This window comes from Mastigoproctus giganteus, chromosome 8 (assembly GCF_048544385.1).
Source record: "Mastigoproctus giganteus isolate SK-2022 chromosome 8, ASM4854438v1, whole genome shotgun sequence".
NCBI lineage: Eukaryota > Metazoa > Arthropoda > Arachnida > Uropygi > Thelyphonidae > Mastigoproctus > Mastigoproctus giganteus.
In genome coordinates this window covers 141,098,290-141,120,398 of record NC_143582.1, presented here as the reverse complement: position 1 = coordinate 141,120,398, position 22,109 = coordinate 141,098,290, and the positions used below count along the sequence as shown (strand labels likewise).

The window sequence follows — 22,109 nt, the reverse complement described above, 5'->3', positions numbered from 1 at the left end:
TGACTAACTTGACCACGTTGTGATAACGGCCCATGGAGATTCCTTGCTTCACTCTGATTCCAACGCTTTCTTTTTCACCCAGTATAGGAGAACGGTGAGTATAAGCACTGGCTACCATCAAGGGCTTGAGTTCTGCTTATTACAACCCCGATTGAAAAGAACTTTAGAAATTTCTCCAGTCTCCGGCGGAATTCTACTAAAACCTCTTCATGAATGACAAAACCAATATCCTTTTATGGGGGTCCACTGAAGTAGGGACAAGGCGACCATAGCAAACATGCAGTATAGAGAAGAAATACATTGATGTATCATAACTTTTGCTTTTGCAATAAAAAAAGGAATAAACTTGCATATACAAATATATATATAATAATATATATATAATAATATATATATAACTATATAATATATATATATATATATATATATATATATATATATATATATATATATATATATATATATATATATATATATATATATATATATTATTATATAAATATATATAATAAATATATATAATAATATAAATATAAATATATATATATAATATATATATATATATATATATATATATATATATATATATATATAAAATATATATATAATAAACACATCCACCTGAACAGTTACTATTTTTGAAGAGTTCTTTTATGTTATTAATTTCCATTATTCTATTTTTATTAAAATCCAAGAGGAAATAAACAAGGGGTAGTACAGTGAACATGAATGAATATTATGTTGTGAGGTATATGCGGCGAATTGAAACAATTAATTTTGTATATTATTAATAAATTAAGTAGTGAAAATTTATAGTTATTTACTTCTAGTAATCTCGGAAAATGGAAAAATTTATTTTAATGAAGCTGGTCGGAGATGTAAACTTTAGTTCGCAGTTTTGCTATGCTCTTGGGAACGGTTAAAATTGATCAATTTTATATGTTGATATCTGATATTTAATATATTGCATCCATGACATATCGTGGACATTAACTATGCTAATAGTAACTGCATATAAGGAGTTCGCTTGAAGCATTTCAGTTAAGGGTCATTAGGAGATTAAAATAATCTGTTAAAGTTTATTATATTTTTAGGCAGGAGCTCACGCGAGCCTCTCCCCTCCCCCTTCCGATTCTTCGGCACACTACAGCCCATAGATCAACTTATAGTTATTCTTATACACATCCACCCATTATGCAATCACATAACTTAAGTATCCATATTCCTTTTGGCCAAACCCAGTTCTAATATTTCCTTTTTTTTTTTTTTTTTAGGTCCTAACCACTGAAATCTCAGGAAACTAGGTGGCAGCCCCTGCCAGAGTACTATAAAAAAATTACTGGGTACCTGATCTGCTTCCACGGGGCGTAGTGTGGCAAACGGTGGGCTCCACTAGGGACCCAACGGTTAAAAGGCCAGATGAACAACGATACAAAACATTACACTCTACAATATCCATACACTTTTAAATCTCTGGCCACTACAGTTTTCTGTATCACACGACAATGTATGCTACTCGGAGATGGGGGAAAACACTAGTGCCGTTAGACCCTAAGCACATTATATAATCACAGGACTTTGTGTTCCTTCTAGCCACTTATAGTAGCCCATACAGGATCTCTAGAGTTTAAAATGGACAATGCATTTTTTGTGTCAATTTATGAATTCCATCCCGAAATATGCTAATTAACGACCACGTAAAATTTACAAAAAAAAAAAAAAAAAAGCAGCGCCTCCCGTCTTGTATGGCATAAGTTAGCGTTTTACTCAGCAACATTCGATAATTTTTCAATGCTAGTCAAATATCACATTTCGCATAATACTTTGTCTGATTTTTCTCAATGGAAAAGTTGTTCTTCGTCCTGGGATCTTCGTCCAAGAAAACTTGTTCTTCGTTCAAGTAAATAAAAATGTCATCACTATCCTTCTGAAATGAATGTTTCAGAAGTATACTTTTAAACCATTTTATTTCAATTAAAAAAAAAAAAAAGACAAGACTAGGCAGCTACTCTGTACAGCTAAACGCATGTATCAAAAAGTTCCGGCGTTTACATCACATACAACGTTTATTATTATTTTTTCTTCAAATAAAATTAGTTTACGTTCGTTTCGGAAGTACACTGATGATATTTGCAGACAAAACCAAGGACGGCGAATAACCTTCCTATTAGAAAAATGCAGGTAATCTAGCAAGTTTAAGCTTAGAAATGGTAAAAATCAAAAGAGTAATGCGTAGTCCAGTGTTTCTCAATCTTTTTACTCTCGTGGAACATTTTCCAAAGAAGAAAAATTTCGCGGCACACCTACGTAGTCATAGAAGAAGAAATTTCTAAATTAAATAAATAGAACGAAAAATAATATTAACAATTTTTTTATTTATACTTATATTATATTTGTGTTATGCAAACAATTCTTACAACCAAAATAAAATATTCGGACAATGATGTTAAAATAAAAACGACGCTAGTTTTTTTTTAAGATTTCGCGGCACACTTGGAAAATTTTGTGGCACACTAATGTGACGCGGCACACCCTTTGAGAAACACTGGCGTAGTCCAATGTCAACATTAAATTTAAAATTTCATACGAGATATAACTTAAAGGTCCAAACGAAAAATTGCCTAGACCTAAAAATAAGCGAGCTAAACTGCAAAGCCTTTTAATTGAAACGCTGTGTACAACGCGGCGAGGCAATAAAGTTCTCGGACCGGTACCGTTGGGGTCACGTTAGATGAATATGAAATAAATGGAAGTGGCATGTTGTAGTTCAAACTTTCTCCAGTCGATAGTGGTAAAGAGACTGTCCGGTAGTTAGTGGTAAAGAGACTGTCCAGTAGTTAGTGGTAAAGAGACTGCCCAGTAGGGCGACACGTTGCAAGTAACAATCAGTTTCATTTGTTGCGTTAACGTTCCGTGTCACGATTTTTCAATGGAGCAACGAACGAATATCAAATTTTGCTTCAAACAGGGAAAATCTGCAGCAGAAAGGTATGAAATGTCAAACGTTAAGTCATACTAGTGTTTGAATACTATAAAGAAACATGACGAAACATAGCATTGTACAGATCAACCATCCATCGGACTCTCTCAATCTAGCACCAGCAGGTTTTTCCCCTTTCCCGAAGTGGAAACCGCCCTCAAAGGAAAGAGATTTCAGGATGTTGAGGACGTAAAGAAAAACGCAACCACCGAACTGAACATCAGCTCTTTGAGCACATTCGCTGAAGCTTTCATAAACTTTTAGAACTGTGAAATAAGTGCATTCAATCAGGTGGTGAAGGAGTTCTAAATATTTTTTTGAACTCCTTCACTTTGTGTTCTTTTTATTGCACTAATCAGGAACGTTATTGCCACACCTCATATATATTGAGCACATTTGCTTTTACATACCTGTGCTGTGAGAGCCTCTGCGGCGTAGGTATAGGTAAGATCCCTGCAGATTACATTATCTTCATTTACTTCCCTAAAGGTGGAGACAAATCAGTAAATCTAAACAAGCTAATACAAGAATGGCGAAGATGATAAAGCTACCAGAATCCTCATGGTTGAACAATTTAATGAATCTATAAATATTCCTCCAATGAATAATCATTCCTATTAACTAAGTAATATGTAAAATTAAAAATTTAATTCATTTTAATTAATCAATTAAAATTTGAATTAGAGGAGCATTTAATTATTCTATAAATGTCCATTAAAAATTATTTAAGGAGTCACAAATTCAACTTCATGAAATAATTTTTCCATAATCTCTGAAATCGAAATTGAAACTAATGTTACAAATTTTACAAATTCAAGATTTATTTTAAATGATGATGGATTATTTATACCAGTTTCGCAGATTCTGTATTTAGGAAGATAATTCATTACATCTGTTATAAAAAGCTCATGAACTTAGTTCTGAATATCTGTACTCTGTTTCAGATAATAATAACTAAAGGTGCTTTCTCGAAAAAATGTAGAAATAAACCATCGATTTCAGTTTACTTTTTTCTTGCCTTCATGTTATTTCACAACATAAAATTTCGATCTCTGAGGGAAGTTATTCTGATTTCGTCTCATTTCATTTTTGAACTCCAAAATTTCTTTTTATTTTGGCTTGCTTCTTAATTTTTATTTTGACATTAAGCAAAATTAAAGAACTTCTGATTTAAAGAGCAAAAATGTGTTTAATATTTATGATATTTCAATTTTTTAACATTAGAGGGCATTGGCAAGCAGAGAATGCTTGTTTACGCTTGTAACCGATGTGTTCGAATGCTATAATAATTCATTTTAATATAAAGTAAACTTTTCAAATCTCTGGCAGGGTAATCGATTACCACTTCTAAAATATAAATACAGAATATATTTTCTGCTTGTTTGGCTAAGTTAATTTATTAAGCGAAAAATGTCTAATTTCTGTAATTTTAAATTCAAAAAGTTTTGTTTTATTTTCCAGTTGTTAATTTTTTAACATTAGAGGGCGGTAATTCCAAAAGCAGCCGACGGAGTGAATTGTTTGTGAGAGTACGGTGTCATTATGGAATTATCATGTATTTTAGTATAAAGTAAAATTCCAAAATCTCTGTCATGAAAGTCGACTATTCATTAGAATATACAGAATGCATTTCTGCTTGCATTTGATTAAGTAGAAGAGAAAAGTATGTATAATCCGTAACATGAATTTAGTTTTCAAACCGTATGTACATAGATAGCGAGATATTAGTGCCGCTGCAGTCCACGCTAAATGTTTTTCTTGCGAAATGTGTTTGTAAACTGAAAATCTCTGAAGAAAACAGTATGTGCCAAGGATTAAAGTGCTGCGTTTCTGAGAATAAACTAATGTCGGGGAGAAACAAACAGGTAAGATGATTCTATGCTATTAATTCAACCTTTCTCGGCCACGTCTGAGAATATGAGAACTAGCCGTTCGCCAGTTGTGGTTGAATAGTAGTATTCTTATTGATTAGAATTACTGAAACTGGTGTTTTTATTTATTATTTACAGAATACAGATTTTTGCACTCCATGTCGTTAGGAGTAATGACGTAGTTAAATGGCATGATGGGTGAATTATAAGGGAGGATATGAGAAAATGTAAAATACTGAATAGAAAAATTAGTGAAATGAATATGTTCATTATCCAAAAGACGATGATTTTGCTTACTTTTTTATAAGCATGCCTCATTCTGTAGTTGTATAAAGTGTTTTTTGTGCAAATATAAAAGCATATTTAATTTACTTAAAAAATGGTTTTGTTCAATATATATATATATATATATTTATTGAATAATGTTTGAAACAGTCGAAAATAATGTTTGAAATAGTTGAAAACTGAATCTTTAATAATAAAATATAAAAAGGTAAAGCAAACATCAGAGGCAGCAAAAAGCATATTCCTCTACACGATGCTTGAAATATTAAAATAAATTAGAATAATGATTAAAAAAATAAAAATAATGCCAGCATGACAAGACAGAAGAGCGAAAATAGTCAAAATTAAACATAACGATCAAACCAACAGGGAGGGGAGGGAAGAGAAAAGTAACAAGAATAAAAATATTGCAGCAGAAACTCTCCAATATAATTTAGAAAATCTAAATGCAAAGATAATAAAATAATAATCAATATTTAAGCCGTTAAAATAAAATTTTAACGGCTCCCACTCTGACGGGCACTAAGTCCAAATTTATGTGGAAAAATCACCACCATGTTTCTGCTGCAATATTTTTACTCTTGTTACCATTCTCTTCCCTCCCTGTTGGTTTGATCGTTATGTTTAATTTTGACTATTTTCTCTCTTCTGTCTTGCCATGCTGCTGACATTATTTTTATTTTTCTTTAATCATCATTCTAATTTATTTATTAAAATGAAATAATTCATTAATTATTTATTAGGAATCTGGCCTACAAATATATATTTACTGATTTTTTATTTGATTTGTACATGTATTTATTCGATATATTATTATTATTATTATTACAAAGAATTAACCTTAGTTGTTTTGTTATTTGATTTTTTTAAGTTTGTGCTAATGTCTGGCTTTAATGCTATGCTATATTTAACAAGTAAACATTATACGCACATTTTTAAATTAGTTTTTTTTTTGGTACAAGGTTCTGTGTAATTTAGGATCCCTGTATGAGTTGTAGGTGCATATATAACATCATTGCATTTCAGGCATTTTGGCCAAATAGTGCTGACTAACAATTTAGAGTGTTAGCGGCAACTAGTTCGCCCAGGTTTATAAGAATTAAACACTAATTCCATATAAACTTATATCTTAAATAACTAACTATAGTAATTTAACAAATATAACGAAAATAAAAGAGAAAAATAATATAACAGGGAAAAGTAAAGGAAAAAGAAAGAAGAGAGGAGAAATAGAATAGAAAGGGGGGATAAAAGCGGGGTAATTAGAAAATTCATTCATCCACGTGGCTATCCCTCCGCTACCTCGCCAGGGCTCTGAATGAATGTTCAGAGCCCTGACGAGGTAGGGCTCTGAACATTCATTCAGAAAAAGAATGTCATGCAAAAAGAATGTCATGCATATCCGTTTCTGCAGTCCGAATAACAGTTTTACTTCTTTTATATAATTTATTTTCATCTTTTCATTTTTAACATAGCCATAGCCAAAATAAATTGTGGAAAATTTGCGACCGAATGTTAATTTTAACCTATGCTTGGTATTTAACAGTACCTGGGATTGGAACCCAAGCCCAACGGGTATGTATCAGCATAAAATTCACTACAATTATATTGTAGTGACATAAAGGGAGGATTTCGAGTCTACCGCTGGATTTATAAGGGTTTCAGTGGTGGCACCTGGCCATTTGCTACCCTGCATTAGTCTGATAGTTATTGTAATTATTTTAATGATTAAATCTAAGCGTTAGCGTTCACTACTCTAAATTAATGTATTTGTTTGATGAATGGCAAATTTTGTATAGAATAGGACTCCATGCGATTATTAAATTAGTACATGTATATGTTATTTACGGTTAATTTTTAAAATACTAATGTTAATTATAAAAGTGATATTTGAATAGATAAAGACGCTATAATGTGATTAGCAGATTAAAGGCAAATGTAGAAAGGATTAAGAAAGAAATAAAACGTTATGTGATTAATTACCTAAACTGTGTAATATCAATTCTAACTTATAATGTTATCCACTGGGCAAGGACTGATATATCCTTTCTACAGCATAACAATCAACATATGCCCAGTGGGATAACTATTTACAAATATGCAGTCTCCGAACAAGATGATTTTTCTAGCCCTATAGTGATTAGAAACGTTATGTTTTTCCAAACGTCTGACATTTGGGAAAACGTAGTATAAACTGAACTGAATTGACTAGTGGGGTGAAGCAGGTATGCGTTGTACAAATGTATTTGAGATATGATCTTTGTTATAATTTGCCGTTTATGGATAAAGAGCTTTATTGAAATAATATATACTGTGTGTGTGTGTGTGTGTGTTGGTTTTTCAAAAGGGGTTCCGCAACTGGAAAACGGTCGAAAAGCATGAATCTAATTAAAAAGATGAGGAGTGAGTTTAAAATTGTAAAAGTGCCGTATTTCTCTCTCTTCCTAATGATTTTCGTTCAAGTTTTCAGTCTGATAATAATAATAAATAAATATTCTGTTTATACTCCGGCACGACAACCAAGTCAGTAGAGTTTCCAATAAATCGTCAATACAAATATTTATCGTATTTAGTAGTCACGGGCCTGAACCGCGGTCCACTCAAGGAACGTGTGCTATGCACTCTCGCTCCTGACCACTGGGCTACGTCAGGCCTTAGAGACTAAGGCGATAAAGAGACTTTACAGTCAGAAATGGATACTAATTTTTTATTAGCCGTTAATTTTATTCCAGTTAAGTTTATTCCAGCAATATGAATTGGATTGAGATTGATTAATTCGGGAAATCGATTTTTTTTAAATTCCTTTCTCCAACGTCAGTCTTCAAAGTAGTATCATTAACACCTTTATTGCTAATTTTAATGCTAACAGTCTTGTCTTTAATGAATACCAATGCCTGTTAACGTTTTATAGCGATTTTTGTTACGAAGTCAGGTTTGTGATCATTTTCTAGCACTTTAAAAACAATTACATCACTGGTATTAAACAGAACAGAAGTACTCATATTTGGATTTTGTCCCTGATATTGCTAAATGAAAGCAGTTTCCACGTCCTCACTGACCTCACAATTAAATATGCTTAATTGTTAAAATATTTTAACTGATGTAAAATAATTGATAGAGTTCTATGCAGCCCATAGAACTTTGGCAGCGCTGTCTGCCAGTTTTTGACAGGTTCCGATAATTCATTTTCTGTACCCATTGTTCCCACATTAGCAAAGAATTCCAATGGCTGTAGTTATATGCGCAGAATTACATAAAATCATGTGTATAGCAATCAATAAAATGGCTAGAAAGAATGACTAGAAGGAACTATTTGAACACACACATTTTCATAGAAATTCTAAAACCTGCAAAAAAACTCACCAGATACTGCTCTGCTCATCCGTCAAAATTCTTAAGAGGAATCTGGTTTCGCAATTTGCTTCGTTTGTAAATGGCATGATCACGTAATCTCCGGGCGACAGCGTGAAGAATGTGACAGTCTCCCTGGCGGGTGGATGTAAGGTGATATCGACAGGTTGGTGGTTATTAACAAATTGGGTTGTTAGCCGAGGCATGTTTGAGGGAACCTGAAAGCATAGCAGATATAAATTAAGTCATTCTGGTAAACAGTGAAAGTAAACACAGCGATAAAAAACAAGGATGAAAAATTTACTGAGGAGTGTTTTGTTAAGGAATCACCATTGTATTTGCTTGTCATCTTGTCGCTTTGCTCATTGTATTTGCATATCTTCTGATCACGTTGCCCATTGTATCTGCGTATAACGTCATTTACTTCCACTATCCTTGCATACCATGTCATCCTGTCCCTATGTCCTTTGTATTCTTGTAGAATAACATTTTATTATTGTTGATACAAGATATAGTTTATCATTGATGGGAACAAAATTGCAAATATTTGATAAAATTTTCCACTTTTATTCTCGATGGCATTTTCTCTCTTCGTAAGCGAAAACAAAACGAGAAAATTCCTTAATAATTTTATAAAGCAAGGGAACGATAAGCTTTGTTGATATCTCTTACATTATCACATAATGAAAGTCACATATACACGTTATAACATAAAGTTGCAGATTATCGTCTTTAAGAATCTTGTGTGAAAATGTTGTGTTCAAGAATCTTATATGCTAAAGCTCTTGTGTGAAACGTTAGATTTTTTTTTTTTCTGGAATGTGTTAAGTCCTTTTTCACGTGAATTTCTCTTCACTTCACTATTTTGTCCAGATACAGAAAAATAAGACAAATCATGAATAGCATTACAGTAATACAGTGTACAGTACATTTAACGTTAATTAAAAATGTGGATCTAAAAGTATCTACGGATGAACCGGTACAATTAACATTAGGAATTTATGACCTGTTAATTTTGTTTTATGTTTGTCTTTATATAAATGTGACATCTCTCCTGTGATCGATATCTTTTTCTTTGACCTTAGGACAGGATGCAGTATTTTTAACTGGATCACAGGCTAGACAAATTAATAATCAGTGAGCATCCTTCAGAATGGACTGATGTAGAAGTGTGATCCCCCAGGATTCTGTGCTTGGTCACCTATTTCTGATTTTTCTCTGTTAATGAGGATATACTGTACAGGGAAAGCTGTTAAAGTTTGCTGATATTTAAAGATACTGTATGTACGATGGCAAACAATCGGAATCAGGCGATGCTACTTTGCGAAAACTCAGGTCGGTTACACAAAAGGTTTAGGGGGACTCTTTTTTACAATTAATAAGTGCCTTTCTAAAGAGTTCTCTAACCTTCCTACATGCATTTGTGAAATATTCCAATAAATACAATAAATTATTATTATATTATTTCTCCCCAATTTGAGGGTTAACCCCGTGATGGTTACTGCTATCAAGTACGCAGGGTGGTTGATATCTCTAGGGTTACTGTTGTTCGAGGAACTCTCTGACTATCTTACAGGATTGCGACTTTCTGGAGTTCGTTGTATGCATTCTCTGAGAGACCTATTGCCGCTAGGCTGTTATGTAGGGTCTTTGGTACCATACCGGTGGTTGACACGATGATCGGGATGTTGGTTATTTGTTGTGTATGCCACATCCTTTGATCTCCTCTCGTGCCTTATGTTCGTGTACTTCCTCATCTTTTCCTCATGGATTTTCTGGAGATCAGAGAATAGAGGCCTATGATTTTGTTCCACGTGAATTTGTTACACGTAGGCTTATGAATTTGTTCCGCGTAGGCATGTGAATTTGTTCCCTGTAGTATTCCTGTACGAAATATGAAATTATATATACAAAGCATCTCTTAAATAAGTGCAGTAAATTGGAGGGTGTGTTATCAGGACGAAAACAACAAAAAATTTTATATAAAAATGGATACGAAAATGCTTCATTAACGAACTAGTCAGTGGAAAATTTTAGTATAATACAATCTAGACATCAACAACAGTGTTCTGTCAACGTTAGGACTAGTATTAGTATTGATAATCGTAAATGCTGCAAGCTTATACAGTATCAGCCAAAAATTAAAAGCACCAACATCATCTGTTCATCTCATCTTTATAAGAATTTGTCTAATCCCTCCTTAAATTTATTCACAATACCCAATTCTACAATACCACTTGGAACTGGGTAGTTTGAATAAATTTATGATCAGCTACTCTCTATCTGAAAGTAAATTTTCTCACCTCTGTCCTTCAACCGTTTTTCTTCAGTTTATGGTCCTTCATGTGTGTCGTGTGAGAAAGAGCAAGGATATCATCAGCATATACCTTATTTAAACCACTTAAACCCTTAAATAGCTTAATCTGGTATCCTTGGAGATGCCTGGTTTACAGATGCTGCAATCACTAACCGCAAGAGTGCCCTTGATGGCACTAACTTGTTGCTGTTTCTCTATGGTCGTTTTTTAAGAGACTTTTATTTAATACTCAAGTTGCGGTCAAAGTTGCCTTATAGAAAAGGATAATCGTCTCCTTGCCCTTTGGATAGCACGGTTGCTATCATCACTATTCTACCCATACAGTGTGGGAAAGACCTGAGTTAGAATCCCATCAGTGACGCGAGGTATTTAATGGGCGTTTTCACAACGTGACTGAGTTAATCGGTCGCAAGCGTGGGTAGGGTGTTTTTTTCTGCCAGAAACTCTGGTTTTTCGTCCAGCAAACAGCAAATCGACCACAGAAAACGCGCAATTTACAGACATTATATACGGTGCAATATAGCCTAAGTTGCTGATGCTGCTAAAACTCTACAACAACCAACCCCCCATTCTTGCCAATTTCCTGCATATCGTTGACTGAATCCCATGAAGTGCCTCAGCAGCTTCTCAGTACTGCTGGTAAAATTTCATGTTGGACTATATGTACAATTACCCATATATCTATTTCGTTCTACACAACTTAAGTACACAACTTAAGAATAACACCTAATTATGTTATTCTGGAATTACTGCTACCCATGTGTAGTACTTTGCAGTCAACAATGTTAAACCGCAACTATTACTTAGCCCGTCTGCATGTTTTTAAAGTCGCGTTGCAGTGGTATGGCTTGATTTCTCTCACTAACTGTCCTGCCATTTTGTATCGTCAGTAAACTTAGACATTAAACTTGATGTGCCTTCGTCAATACCGTTAATAAATATTGAAACAATGAGTCTCCAGCACTGAAACCCGAGGGACTTCACTAATAGCATAAGTAGAAGAAGTGCAGTACTCGTTTATAACCATCCACCGTCTGCTACCATTTAGAAATCCCTTTATCTATAGCAGTAACTCGCACTTAATGCCACACTACCCAAATTTGTATAGCGTTGTTTCTTGTGGAACAGTATCAGATACTTTACTGAAACATAAACATATGACGTCAAATTATTTTTTTAAATCCAGTTCATTTGTGACTACATCCTGGTTGCTGATCACGTTGTCAGACAAGATTTCCCTTTAAAAAATATATGCTGTGATTGCCATATAACTATTCCTGTCAAGATTATCGTGCGCTTTTTTTTTAATAACTGACTCTTATTTTCTCTGGGACAGACGTCACGGTTAGAGGTCTGTAACTCTCTCTCTCTCTCTGTCTCTCATAAGCCTCAGACTTCCTTGCACTTTATTGCCAATAATAATAATAATAATTTATCACTTTTTCTCCTTGTTTTCTTTGTGCCAGTACTATTACAATCAAAGCTATATTGTATATTTGTTTACTGCTATTGCTGCTTCGTCAGCACCAGGTGACGGATGTATTTTCTTTTAGCTTCAACAATTTTCTTCCACTTTTATCTCAGATATAAAATCATTTAGCTTCCAGTTAGAATTTGATATACTTCTGATCCCATCCCTAAGAAAACTTCTTCATGCTTGAATGTAGATATAAAATATTTACTGTTTGTCAGTAACTTGAATAGGATCATCAGTAATTATGCCATTCATATCTATTAGACCAATGTGGTTCATCCCTTTCTTATAGTGTTAATACAAGCAATGATTTCTCTGCTACTTTTCTTAGATTCTTAGCTAAAGGCGTCTTGTATTCTGCAGTAGCTTGCCTAACTATCTTAGTGACTTGATTGCAGACTAGTTTACCCAAAGCATTTTAGATCTAAGTGAATATTTGATATCCATTTAGGTCTAACTTGAATAATATCTTTTATTTGGTACAACAAGCTTAGCTTCCCTGAACACTTCTCATTTCTGTTGAAAATGTTTGATATATTATTGGAGAGCGTTTGATAAGCTCATACGAACCCATAGAGTCAATAGCGGTATGTACCCTCATTTTTGGAGCACATTTTTTCAGAGTAATTGGACACTGCTCCGTTGGATATTCGGTGAAATATGTGGTTCATACATAATGGTGCCCGAGTCCGTTTCAGTCGCCTCGCCAGAAATTTCCCTGAGGTTGCTCATCACAGACGATAGACAGGAAGGTAGGGACTGTTATCCTAGCCAAGTCACTCACCAGACCTGAATTCCCTCGATTCTTTTCTCTGAAAACATCTAAAAAATTTGGTTTATAATTCATTCGTAGATACACTGGTGAAGTTGCTACAACACAGGAACCGTTGTGGCGAATTTAAAATAACTTCACTTCAGTCTGCAACGTTCCTCAATCTATGCATCGACTGGCTGACTCTTGGTGAACACTGCAATGCCTGCGTAATACCAACAGCAATATTGTTAGTTTTAAGTGGATGTCCACAATGTTGGCATCTATTTAACACTAACAACAATTATTGCTTCCTCTTACTGAAGTAGCATAATGCCCCTTTTTTATTTTGTAAAACTACATTTTTTGTCAACTTTTGTGTAAATAACAATTTTTGGTAAATCTGCTGTTTTGTAGACGAACACTCCGAATTTCAGGAAGAAAAAAACCATACTATCCTCGCCTGAGACCACGTTGCGAAAAAGGCCCTTAAAAATTTCCTCGCGTCATTGGCGAGATTCGAACTAAGATCTTTTTCATCCAGTGTGAGGAGGACAGCATTTTACCAACCGTGCTACCCACGAGGGCAACTTTCTTTTAGTGCTCATTGTTTTAATTGTTGTATGTTAAATCAGTGCATCAGAATCTTTCGCCATATTACACTATTGTATTTATGACTACAAGTGTGTGAGTGCCTTAATTGGCTGATTTGTGCATGCTGAAAACACCCAGAATGACCGACTGTGGGAGGGGAAGCTCTACCCTCTTCACCAGAGATCGGCTAAAAACAGCCGGAATATAATATACCTTTAAAAACTCCCATGAGCTTTGTACAGTTTTTCCAGGACTGGATTGATTAGCAAAACTCTCATCGTGTTCTCTCTCCTATCGTCTGTGGACAGAATTGCAAGCTCGCGACTTTCTTTCAACATTGTCATGTGCTTTTTAAGTAAATCCTCAGATCTCCTGTTCTTAGTATCATTAGTACCAAGGTATACAAGAGTGTCATCTTTTGTGCCCTTAAAAGATGATAACTATTAGATAGTTATCTTTTAAGATGTGAACTATCTAACATTTCAATAGATGTTAATCAATAGGTGTCGTTGCGTTGTGTAATGATACTCGAGTATGGGCTCTAGCGGTATGGACAGCTGAGTGCTGGATAGATCCCCTCTTTTATTCTTCTAAGGCATCAACCCTGTTCTTCAAGCTCTCATATGTAATATACAATAATATACTGCAAATATAAACAATTTCTATCTATGAATGAATTATAAATTAAATGTTTTTGAGTCCTAATGCTATAATTCAAATAGTAATGAGAATTTCTGAAGAAATTATTTTTGTGTATCACTCCCTAAATATATTTCTCTTTCAATGTATTTAATATCATTAATATTTTAAATAACTGAGAATTTATATAAACCTGTATGTTTTACCTATTTTATATACACTCCTGTCCCACTAGCAGTACTAGTGATTGACTAATGTGGATAATAATAATAATAATAATAATAATAATAATAATGGAGTTATTCTGGAGTTAATTCTGGAGTTCCAGGAACACTTACATCGAACTCGAGAAAGCTGCGCACTGTAGGATGGTCACAGAGTTCCCTGACTAATAGTAACGATAATAATATTATAATTATTAGTAATATTAATATATACAACCAGACATAACCAGTAACTCTATGCACTTTCTACCAGTACCCTTCACGGGTAGAAAAAATCCTATAAGGAAAAAAAGTCAATATGATAATGATACAACACTGAAATGCTTCGTTAATGATTAGTTACTGATAGTAAAGAGAAAAATAGTAGGCGGCTCAAAGTCACTCAAAGTTCCCCTTCTCACTTATTCCATAGTAATAGCATGGATTGGGTGGAACTGGTTCATGAATTTGAGCAGTCTATTGTTTTTCTCCTTACTCTGATTATTATATCAAATGTTAAATTTTTTTTATCTGTTTAAATACTTAGGGCTCTATCTGTCCGTGTTACCTCAAAGACAGCAAATCCAACAGGTAGCAGTGGAAGTTTCTTCCCATTTTCTTTGGCTATGTTTGTAGACGCTAAGAAGTAGTACTGAACCAGTGACACTACCACGTGACATTTTTTAGTTCCATTTTTCGGGATGTGGATTCTGAACTGGGGATTCATAGCTGTTGTTTCTATGAAAATAGGATATAATAATATGTATTATAAATTAATGGCGAAAGCGCTACTGTTTGTTTGCACGAGGAATCAGTAAATCAAGTGAATTTCAGCTTCTTCTGTTTACTCCCTGAATATATTGTATTTATTACCGATTACCCTTGTTACTGCATGCCTTAGCCTATTTCAAAAAAAAAAAAAAAAAAACATGATGATAATGCACTTCATAAAATATGAACTGGTAATATTAATGCTAACATTGACTTCGAAATGGTAGCCATTTTTGGGACCTCACAGTGTTGAACAGCGAAGTGTCATTCAATGTTTACTCTCCGAAAGAATTAAATTATAATTCACATATAATTCATCCAGTTGTGTACTTTCGAAATGACATGCACGGATAGTGTTGGCTGTTCCGGCTTAGTTGGTCAAGTTTAGTGGATGAACATTGGTCTAGTTGTCAGGTTTGAGCAACATCTCTATACAGTTCAGCTTGTTTATGAATTTAATCAGGAGCGATCCAACGGTTTTGTTCATTTTTTTTAAGAATGGTAGGGTTCTCTGACAATAGGAATTATTCTACGAGATGGAAATTAATGCCCATATGTTGCCAGGGCTGTAAACAGAAGTCGAAATCTGACTCCCCTAACAGATCCTCCCCCCATATACATTACTAATTTTGTGTCTTCCAATTTTCAACACGTTTAGGTTACTTTAAAGATGAACTTTGGAGGTTAAGTTCAAAATGCGATCCGATCCGTGTATTGTACTGTCTGATAGAATCAAAAACTCTGTCAGTCGTTGGAATAAATTTATAAGGTTAGGAGTTTATTCCATAAACATGTGTATGTTTCCATATTTAACCGTTTTGAAGCTATACTGAAATGCACCTTATTCATTCACTCATCCTCATGTTAAAAACAGAAAATTTGCATTTATTCTAGCTACTTATTCACATGAATAGGTTTTATTATACAATTTAATGTCAGTTTTAATCATAATACTATTTTACTCCAAAATCATAATATAGTTTTAATTATATAAATCGTGATATAGTAATTTAAGGTGCTGCATGGCCTTAATGCCTCTATTAACTGTGTAGATGTCGCACAGAGAACGAATACAATTGAATTGTGGTATGCTTTTTAAACATTAATCACAGATGCTTTGAATGCGAATCTACCATTAAAAAATACTCCACGAGGAGGGTTCCAAGTTGGATGAATAGTGAGTGAACTTGCCACATTACTTGAGCGGAAAAAGGTGGCATGGAAAAGTTACAGAGCAATAAAAAGTACTGAAGCCTATAACAGCTACAAGATGATCTGTAATAGAGCCACAGAAAAGGTTCCACAGGCAAAGGCAGTTTATGCGAAATCGCTAACAAACAGAGCAAAGAGGGGGGAATAAGGAATTCTTCATATATATAAATGCTAAGAAGAGCAGGAAAAACCAGATCCGACTTTTACGTAAGGGAAAGGGGATAAGTATTAAATACACCACCTGCCGTTGCAGATGAACTCAACAGTTATTTTGCATCGATATTTACAGATGAAAAACCTTTTGTGGCAATGAGAAATTGTCGGAGCGAAGTTGAAAAATATGTAATTAATGATATTGAAATTTCGCAAGATTATTTAATGAAAAAACTTTCGAGCCTACAGGCCAGTAAGGCTCCTGGAGTTGATGGAATATACCCTATAATCTTAAGGGAGGCGGCAAGCGAGTACATTGAACCATTGAGGCTAATTATGCGAGCATCACTAGACTCTGGGGAGATTCCGTTGGATTGGAAAAGTGCCAATGCATCTCCCATACATAAGGGTGTTTCTAAGAGTGAAGTGGGAAATTATCGACCTGTCAGTCTGACTTAAGTGGTAGGGAAAATCATGGAGGCAATGATCAAGGGTGGAATTCAGGATCATTTGGATAGAATTGAAATTCTCAAGGATACTCAGCATGGTTTTGAAAAGGGAAAATCATGTTTAACAAATCTGGTTCGCTATTTTGAAAGGGTCACTCATGAGCTGGATTTAGGGAATAATTTCGACATTGTTTATTTAGATTTCAGCAAAGCTTTTGACTCAGTCCCACATGAGCAGTTGCTTTATAAGCTGGAACAGGTTGGAATCACTGGAAAAATCCTTAGATGGATAGCAGGATGGCTTCAGGGCAGGAGGCAGAGGGTTGTGATAAATGGCTATTCCTCAGATTGGGTTGATGTAAGAAGTGGGGTTCCCCAAGGATCAGTATTATAACCACTGTTCTTTTTAATTTTCATAAACGACATTGATGAAGGGATAAAGGGCGTGATGTCTAAATTTGCAGATGATGTTAAAATTGGTAGAGTAGTTAATGATCACCTGGGAAACAGTAATCCCAAAATAACTTATTTACTTGGTGGAGTTCAACTAAACCCAGTATTGGAGGAAAGGGACTTGGGTGTTACGATACGGTCAGACATGAAATTCTCTGAGCATTGTAAACAGGTTGCAAGGAAGGCCCATGGTGTCCTATCGATGATCTATCGAACTTTTGCAAGTAGAGATAGGGACGTGATAGTCCCATTATATAAGGCTTTTGTTAGACCATACTTGAAATGCTGTGTTCAAGTATGGAGACCTTCTTGAAAGGGTGCACCCTTTCAAGAAGGTCTTGCACCCTTCTTGCACCCTTTCAAGAAGCTCGATAGAGCTTCTTGAAAGGGTGCAAAGACTTCGAATATGTGGGTTGCAGAGTTTGGAAACTAGACACCTTAGCGGAGATTTCATTGAGGTGTTTAAGGCTCTGAGAGGCATCAGTAAAATGAATGAGGACGAAAATTTCAAGATTATAAATGATGCCAGAACTAGGGGACATAAATTCAAGTTACGGGGAGGGGGGAGATGTTTAGATTGAATTGCAGGAAGTTTTATTTTAGCCAGCGAGTTATAAATTACTGGAATAAGTTGCCTACATGGGTGGTAGATGCTCAAATTTTTTGTGGAAATTCATAGGACATCTGGATAGTACCTTCGGGTGAGGGAAACGCATAGGATGATAGGTTTAATTTACTTTTCTTTTATTAATAATTAGTTTTTTGGTTTTTTTTATCATTGTTTTATTCGTGTTTTTTTTTTTTTGGCTGGTGCAGCATAAGCCATAGGCTTTCTTGCACCATGCGGCCATTACTAATACTAATACTAATCGTAATACTGCTGCACTACTTGGAGACCTTTTCCACACTTAGAAAAGGCCTGGGTCTGAACCCCACCAAAAGCCGAGGATTAAGGGCATTTTTCACACGGTGGCCGAATTTGTCAGTCTCGGATGAAGGCATCATGTTTTTCTCCTTTCCCATCCGGCAACTCGAATTTTTGGTTCATCAACACGGCAGTTGTCATTGACACAGTTGATATAATCACCGTCCTCCCAAAACTGGTGTAAAAGGTCCGAGTTCGAATATTGTCAATAACGCGAGGAATTTTTATGGCCTTTTTTTCACAATATGGCTGAGTTAATTCGCTCTCAGGCGAGGGGATTGCTTTTTCTCCTTGGATACTGGAGTTTTTCGAGCAGAAAACAGAAAAATTGACCACAGAATATACTGACGCCGTATAGCCTTAATTTCCTGGGCGCTTAATGAATCACGCTCGCGCGCACGCACACACACACACACACACACACACACACACACACACACACACACACACACACACACACACACACACACACACACACAGTATACTGAGAGCGTATGAGCTTTTGCTCTTACATTCCTAAAATGAAAATGTTTGCGCCCTATGTCATTCATCTGTGGATGAATTTCAATGAAATGCGTGGAGAGATTCAAGTAGGATAAGGTAAGTTTTCTGATTATATTCCGTCATATTCATGCAGTTAGATGAGTTTACAAGATAGAGAAAATACAAGAAAGAGCACTGTACTTTGTAGTCACGTGGGCATAAATCACTCAAAGCGAGTATACCTATACATTTTCAAGCATATCACTGGGTTACGGCAGCCTACTAAAGATAAAGTGCTGTTACCATTCGGCTAGTAGTTCCGTTCGAGTAGTTTGCCATTTCAATGGTGTTTGATTGAGTTCAGCATAAAATACTAAGCAAGCTCTTTTCTTGGGTCTGTCCTCTGCTTTTCGCAACTACTTAAAGATGAAATATATTAAACAGAATGAATTATTAAAGATTTCATGTTTACTCAGTGGCTCTGAGCTCCCAAACTTCTTATCTGATTGTGGAGTACCTTCCTAGAGCAATATCCAGGCCATCGTACAAGCCTGGAAAGCGTATTCTATCGATTTACATGTTAGTATGTGGTCGATTTGTCTATTACTAGACGTGAAAACGAGTTTCTGATTAGACAATCCTGCGATGTCTCACTCGAGACAGACTAGCCGGCCACATCGATGTTACTACAGTACCTCAGATGTGACATAGCTGAGTGGTCAAGGGCTGGAGTGCAATACAGGCATTTTAGCTGACAGTAGTTCAAGCCCACGTGACCCACAAATGCGATTCGTGAGAATATTCTTGTTATATAATTACGTGTAAACGCCTCTGATCTTGGTGGTTGCATTGGAATATAAACAGAAAATATACTGTATGTTTCTAACAACATTTTTTCTTTTAGATCATGACAAATTTCTCATTTTAAATTATTGATACTTGATATTATTAACGCTTGGATTGGATATTTTGCAAAAGTATTCATCACATATGTACACTCCGCCTAAAAAGTTTGGAATCACAGCGTGTGACAACAGTTTTCGTTAACTTTTTTGTATTAGCTAACAATCTAAGTTTAATATAAAAATACACACCACAAAGTATTTTATTATTTTTTATTAAGCATTGCAAAAATTACTGCAAAAAAATTTGAAATGATTAATATTAACAATTATACTGTTTTTCACCAAAAGATCCACCTCGAGATTTTATCACTACCTTACACAAAACTTGGCATTTTGGGGATTCATTTTATAACAGTGTCTTAGCAAACATTATTCCAAGCGATCTGCGAGGTTGTTGTTGTTGGGTTTTAGGGCGCATCAGCGATTAAAGCCATGTTGCTCCATGTATATTGTCTGTAAATTGCTTGTGTTCTGAGATCGAGTTTCTGTTTGCTGGACGAAAAAACCCGAGTTTCCGGAAGAAACTCGTCGATGACAAGTTTCTTCCCGTCATCGACGGAACTCAGGTATTTTGCACTCGGTGTGAGGAGGACGGCGATCCACAAACTGTGCTGTGCTGCCCACGAGGGCTGATTTGCAAGGGTTCCCAAAAATTTTGTGAAGATGGGTAGAATTCACGGACTTAACGGCCTAGATGGTCCCATAAAAGCTCTAAGTCAGGCGATTGGGCTAGCCACACCATAATTTGCAATACCTTTCCTATTGTTCAGTTGCTAGAAACTCCTTGCACGTCTTATAGCTATGCTTCGGGTCATTGTCTTGTTGTAATAAAATATTCTTCCACACAGTCGAAGTCCAGAGGATATTGCATTATGTTCAAGAATTTTATTATACTCTTCTTTTCTTAAAATTTCTTAAATTCTGACGATATCACCCACTCCAGAAAAAGAGAAGCGACCCCCAGATAATGATGGAACCATCGTCGTGCTTTCATGTAGTCACTAAACAATGTAGCACCATTTTTTTTCAGTAGATTGTCTTACATAAACTCTACTCTCGGATCCAAAAATTTTAAATTTGGATTCATCCATCCACAGTACGTTTTTCAATTCTTTAGTTGTCCAATGTGAATGGCTCTTAGCCCAAGCCAGTCGTTTCTTTCGATTTTACAGTTTTAATAAGGGTTTTCGAACTGCTACAATACCATGAAGTCCCATTTAAGACAAAGTTTTACAGTGGATATAGACACGGGACTCTGTTTACATCCTCTGTAGACAGGGTGGATCTGTTTCCATTGAACTCGGCTCGGATTTGAGGTGGAGTAAGTTGTGGATTGCATTTAGAAATCAGTGTTATAGTTTTATGCTACTGTTGTTAGGCCTGGTCGTCCAGATTATAGTTTGTCCTGTAAACTGCCAGTCTGCTTGCGTCATCGAAAGGTAGTTTTTTGCCAGTGCCAGTACTTTTTATGGAATAACTTTCTTTATGCAGAGTTATAATAGCAGTTCTTTTATCAATACTCAGTTCCTTATTTCTTGCCATATTTATCACGAAACGCACAAAACTTACACCAAACACAATTTTTGAATGACGAGTGTTAATTTTATAAGTTACATCTCTTATTGCTCAATTTATATTAATGCAAAACACTCTAAAATCATCTACGATCTTCTATAAAAGTGAAACGATACTCCCACTTTCTAGAATATTCTAGAATCATCTACAATGTTCTGCCACATTCAGAATCTTCTGCACCTTTCTGGAAAATTACAGAAATTTCTTAAATATTATTTAAGTTTTTTACTTTTTTTTCATAACAGAAAATATTTTAATAAAAATTGGTAAACACGTTGGTCCTATTTTAATAAAAACTTTGAAAATTAAACAAAATGAAAAATGATTCCAAACTTTAAGCGAGAATTTATGTGAATATGTTTGCAAACTATATATTCTAAGATACTTTCCAACTTCCTATGTTTATAATTCAATTAGTTTATCCTAAAACAAAGAAACAAACATTTGCATATTAGGAGTTCCCTGCGCAGAATTCACTGTATATTTGCTTCTGTAAATTGGATGTCCTGTGGTTGGGTTTTGCCTTGTTGGACGAAAAAGCCGAGTTTCTAGGAGACATAAACCATGCCATCCTCGCTCCAGGTCCTCAGAGATGCACAGTTGGTATAATCACTGTCCTTCCCCACACCGGGGTGGATGGTGATTATACGTCTACCCAATACTACTCTCCACAGTTGGTGAAGACCTGAGTTCGATTCCCGTCAATGACAATTTCACA

At 35.1% G+C, this 22,109-nt stretch overlaps 1 protein-coding gene across 3 annotated transcripts in view; it reads right to left on the bottom strand.

Annotated features, from left to right (window-relative positions):
* The window catches only part of LOC150081860 (calpain-9-like), a 152,380-nt gene that overhangs the window by 19,227 nt on the left and 111,044 nt on the right, over window positions 1–22,109 (bottom strand). For all 3 annotated transcript variants that reach the window (XM_090379769.1, XM_090379770.1, XM_090379768.1), the window contains exons 9-11: window positions 15,034–15,203; window positions 8,500–8,705; window positions 3,391–3,463 (exon numbers count right to left, since the gene is read on the bottom strand). In XM_090379769.1, the coding sequence (XP_090235895.1) occupies window positions 3,391–3,463; window positions 8,500–8,705; window positions 15,034–15,203 (449 nt within the window). The remainder of the gene's footprint in view (window positions 1–3,390; window positions 3,464–8,499; window positions 8,706–15,033; window positions 15,204–22,109) is intronic.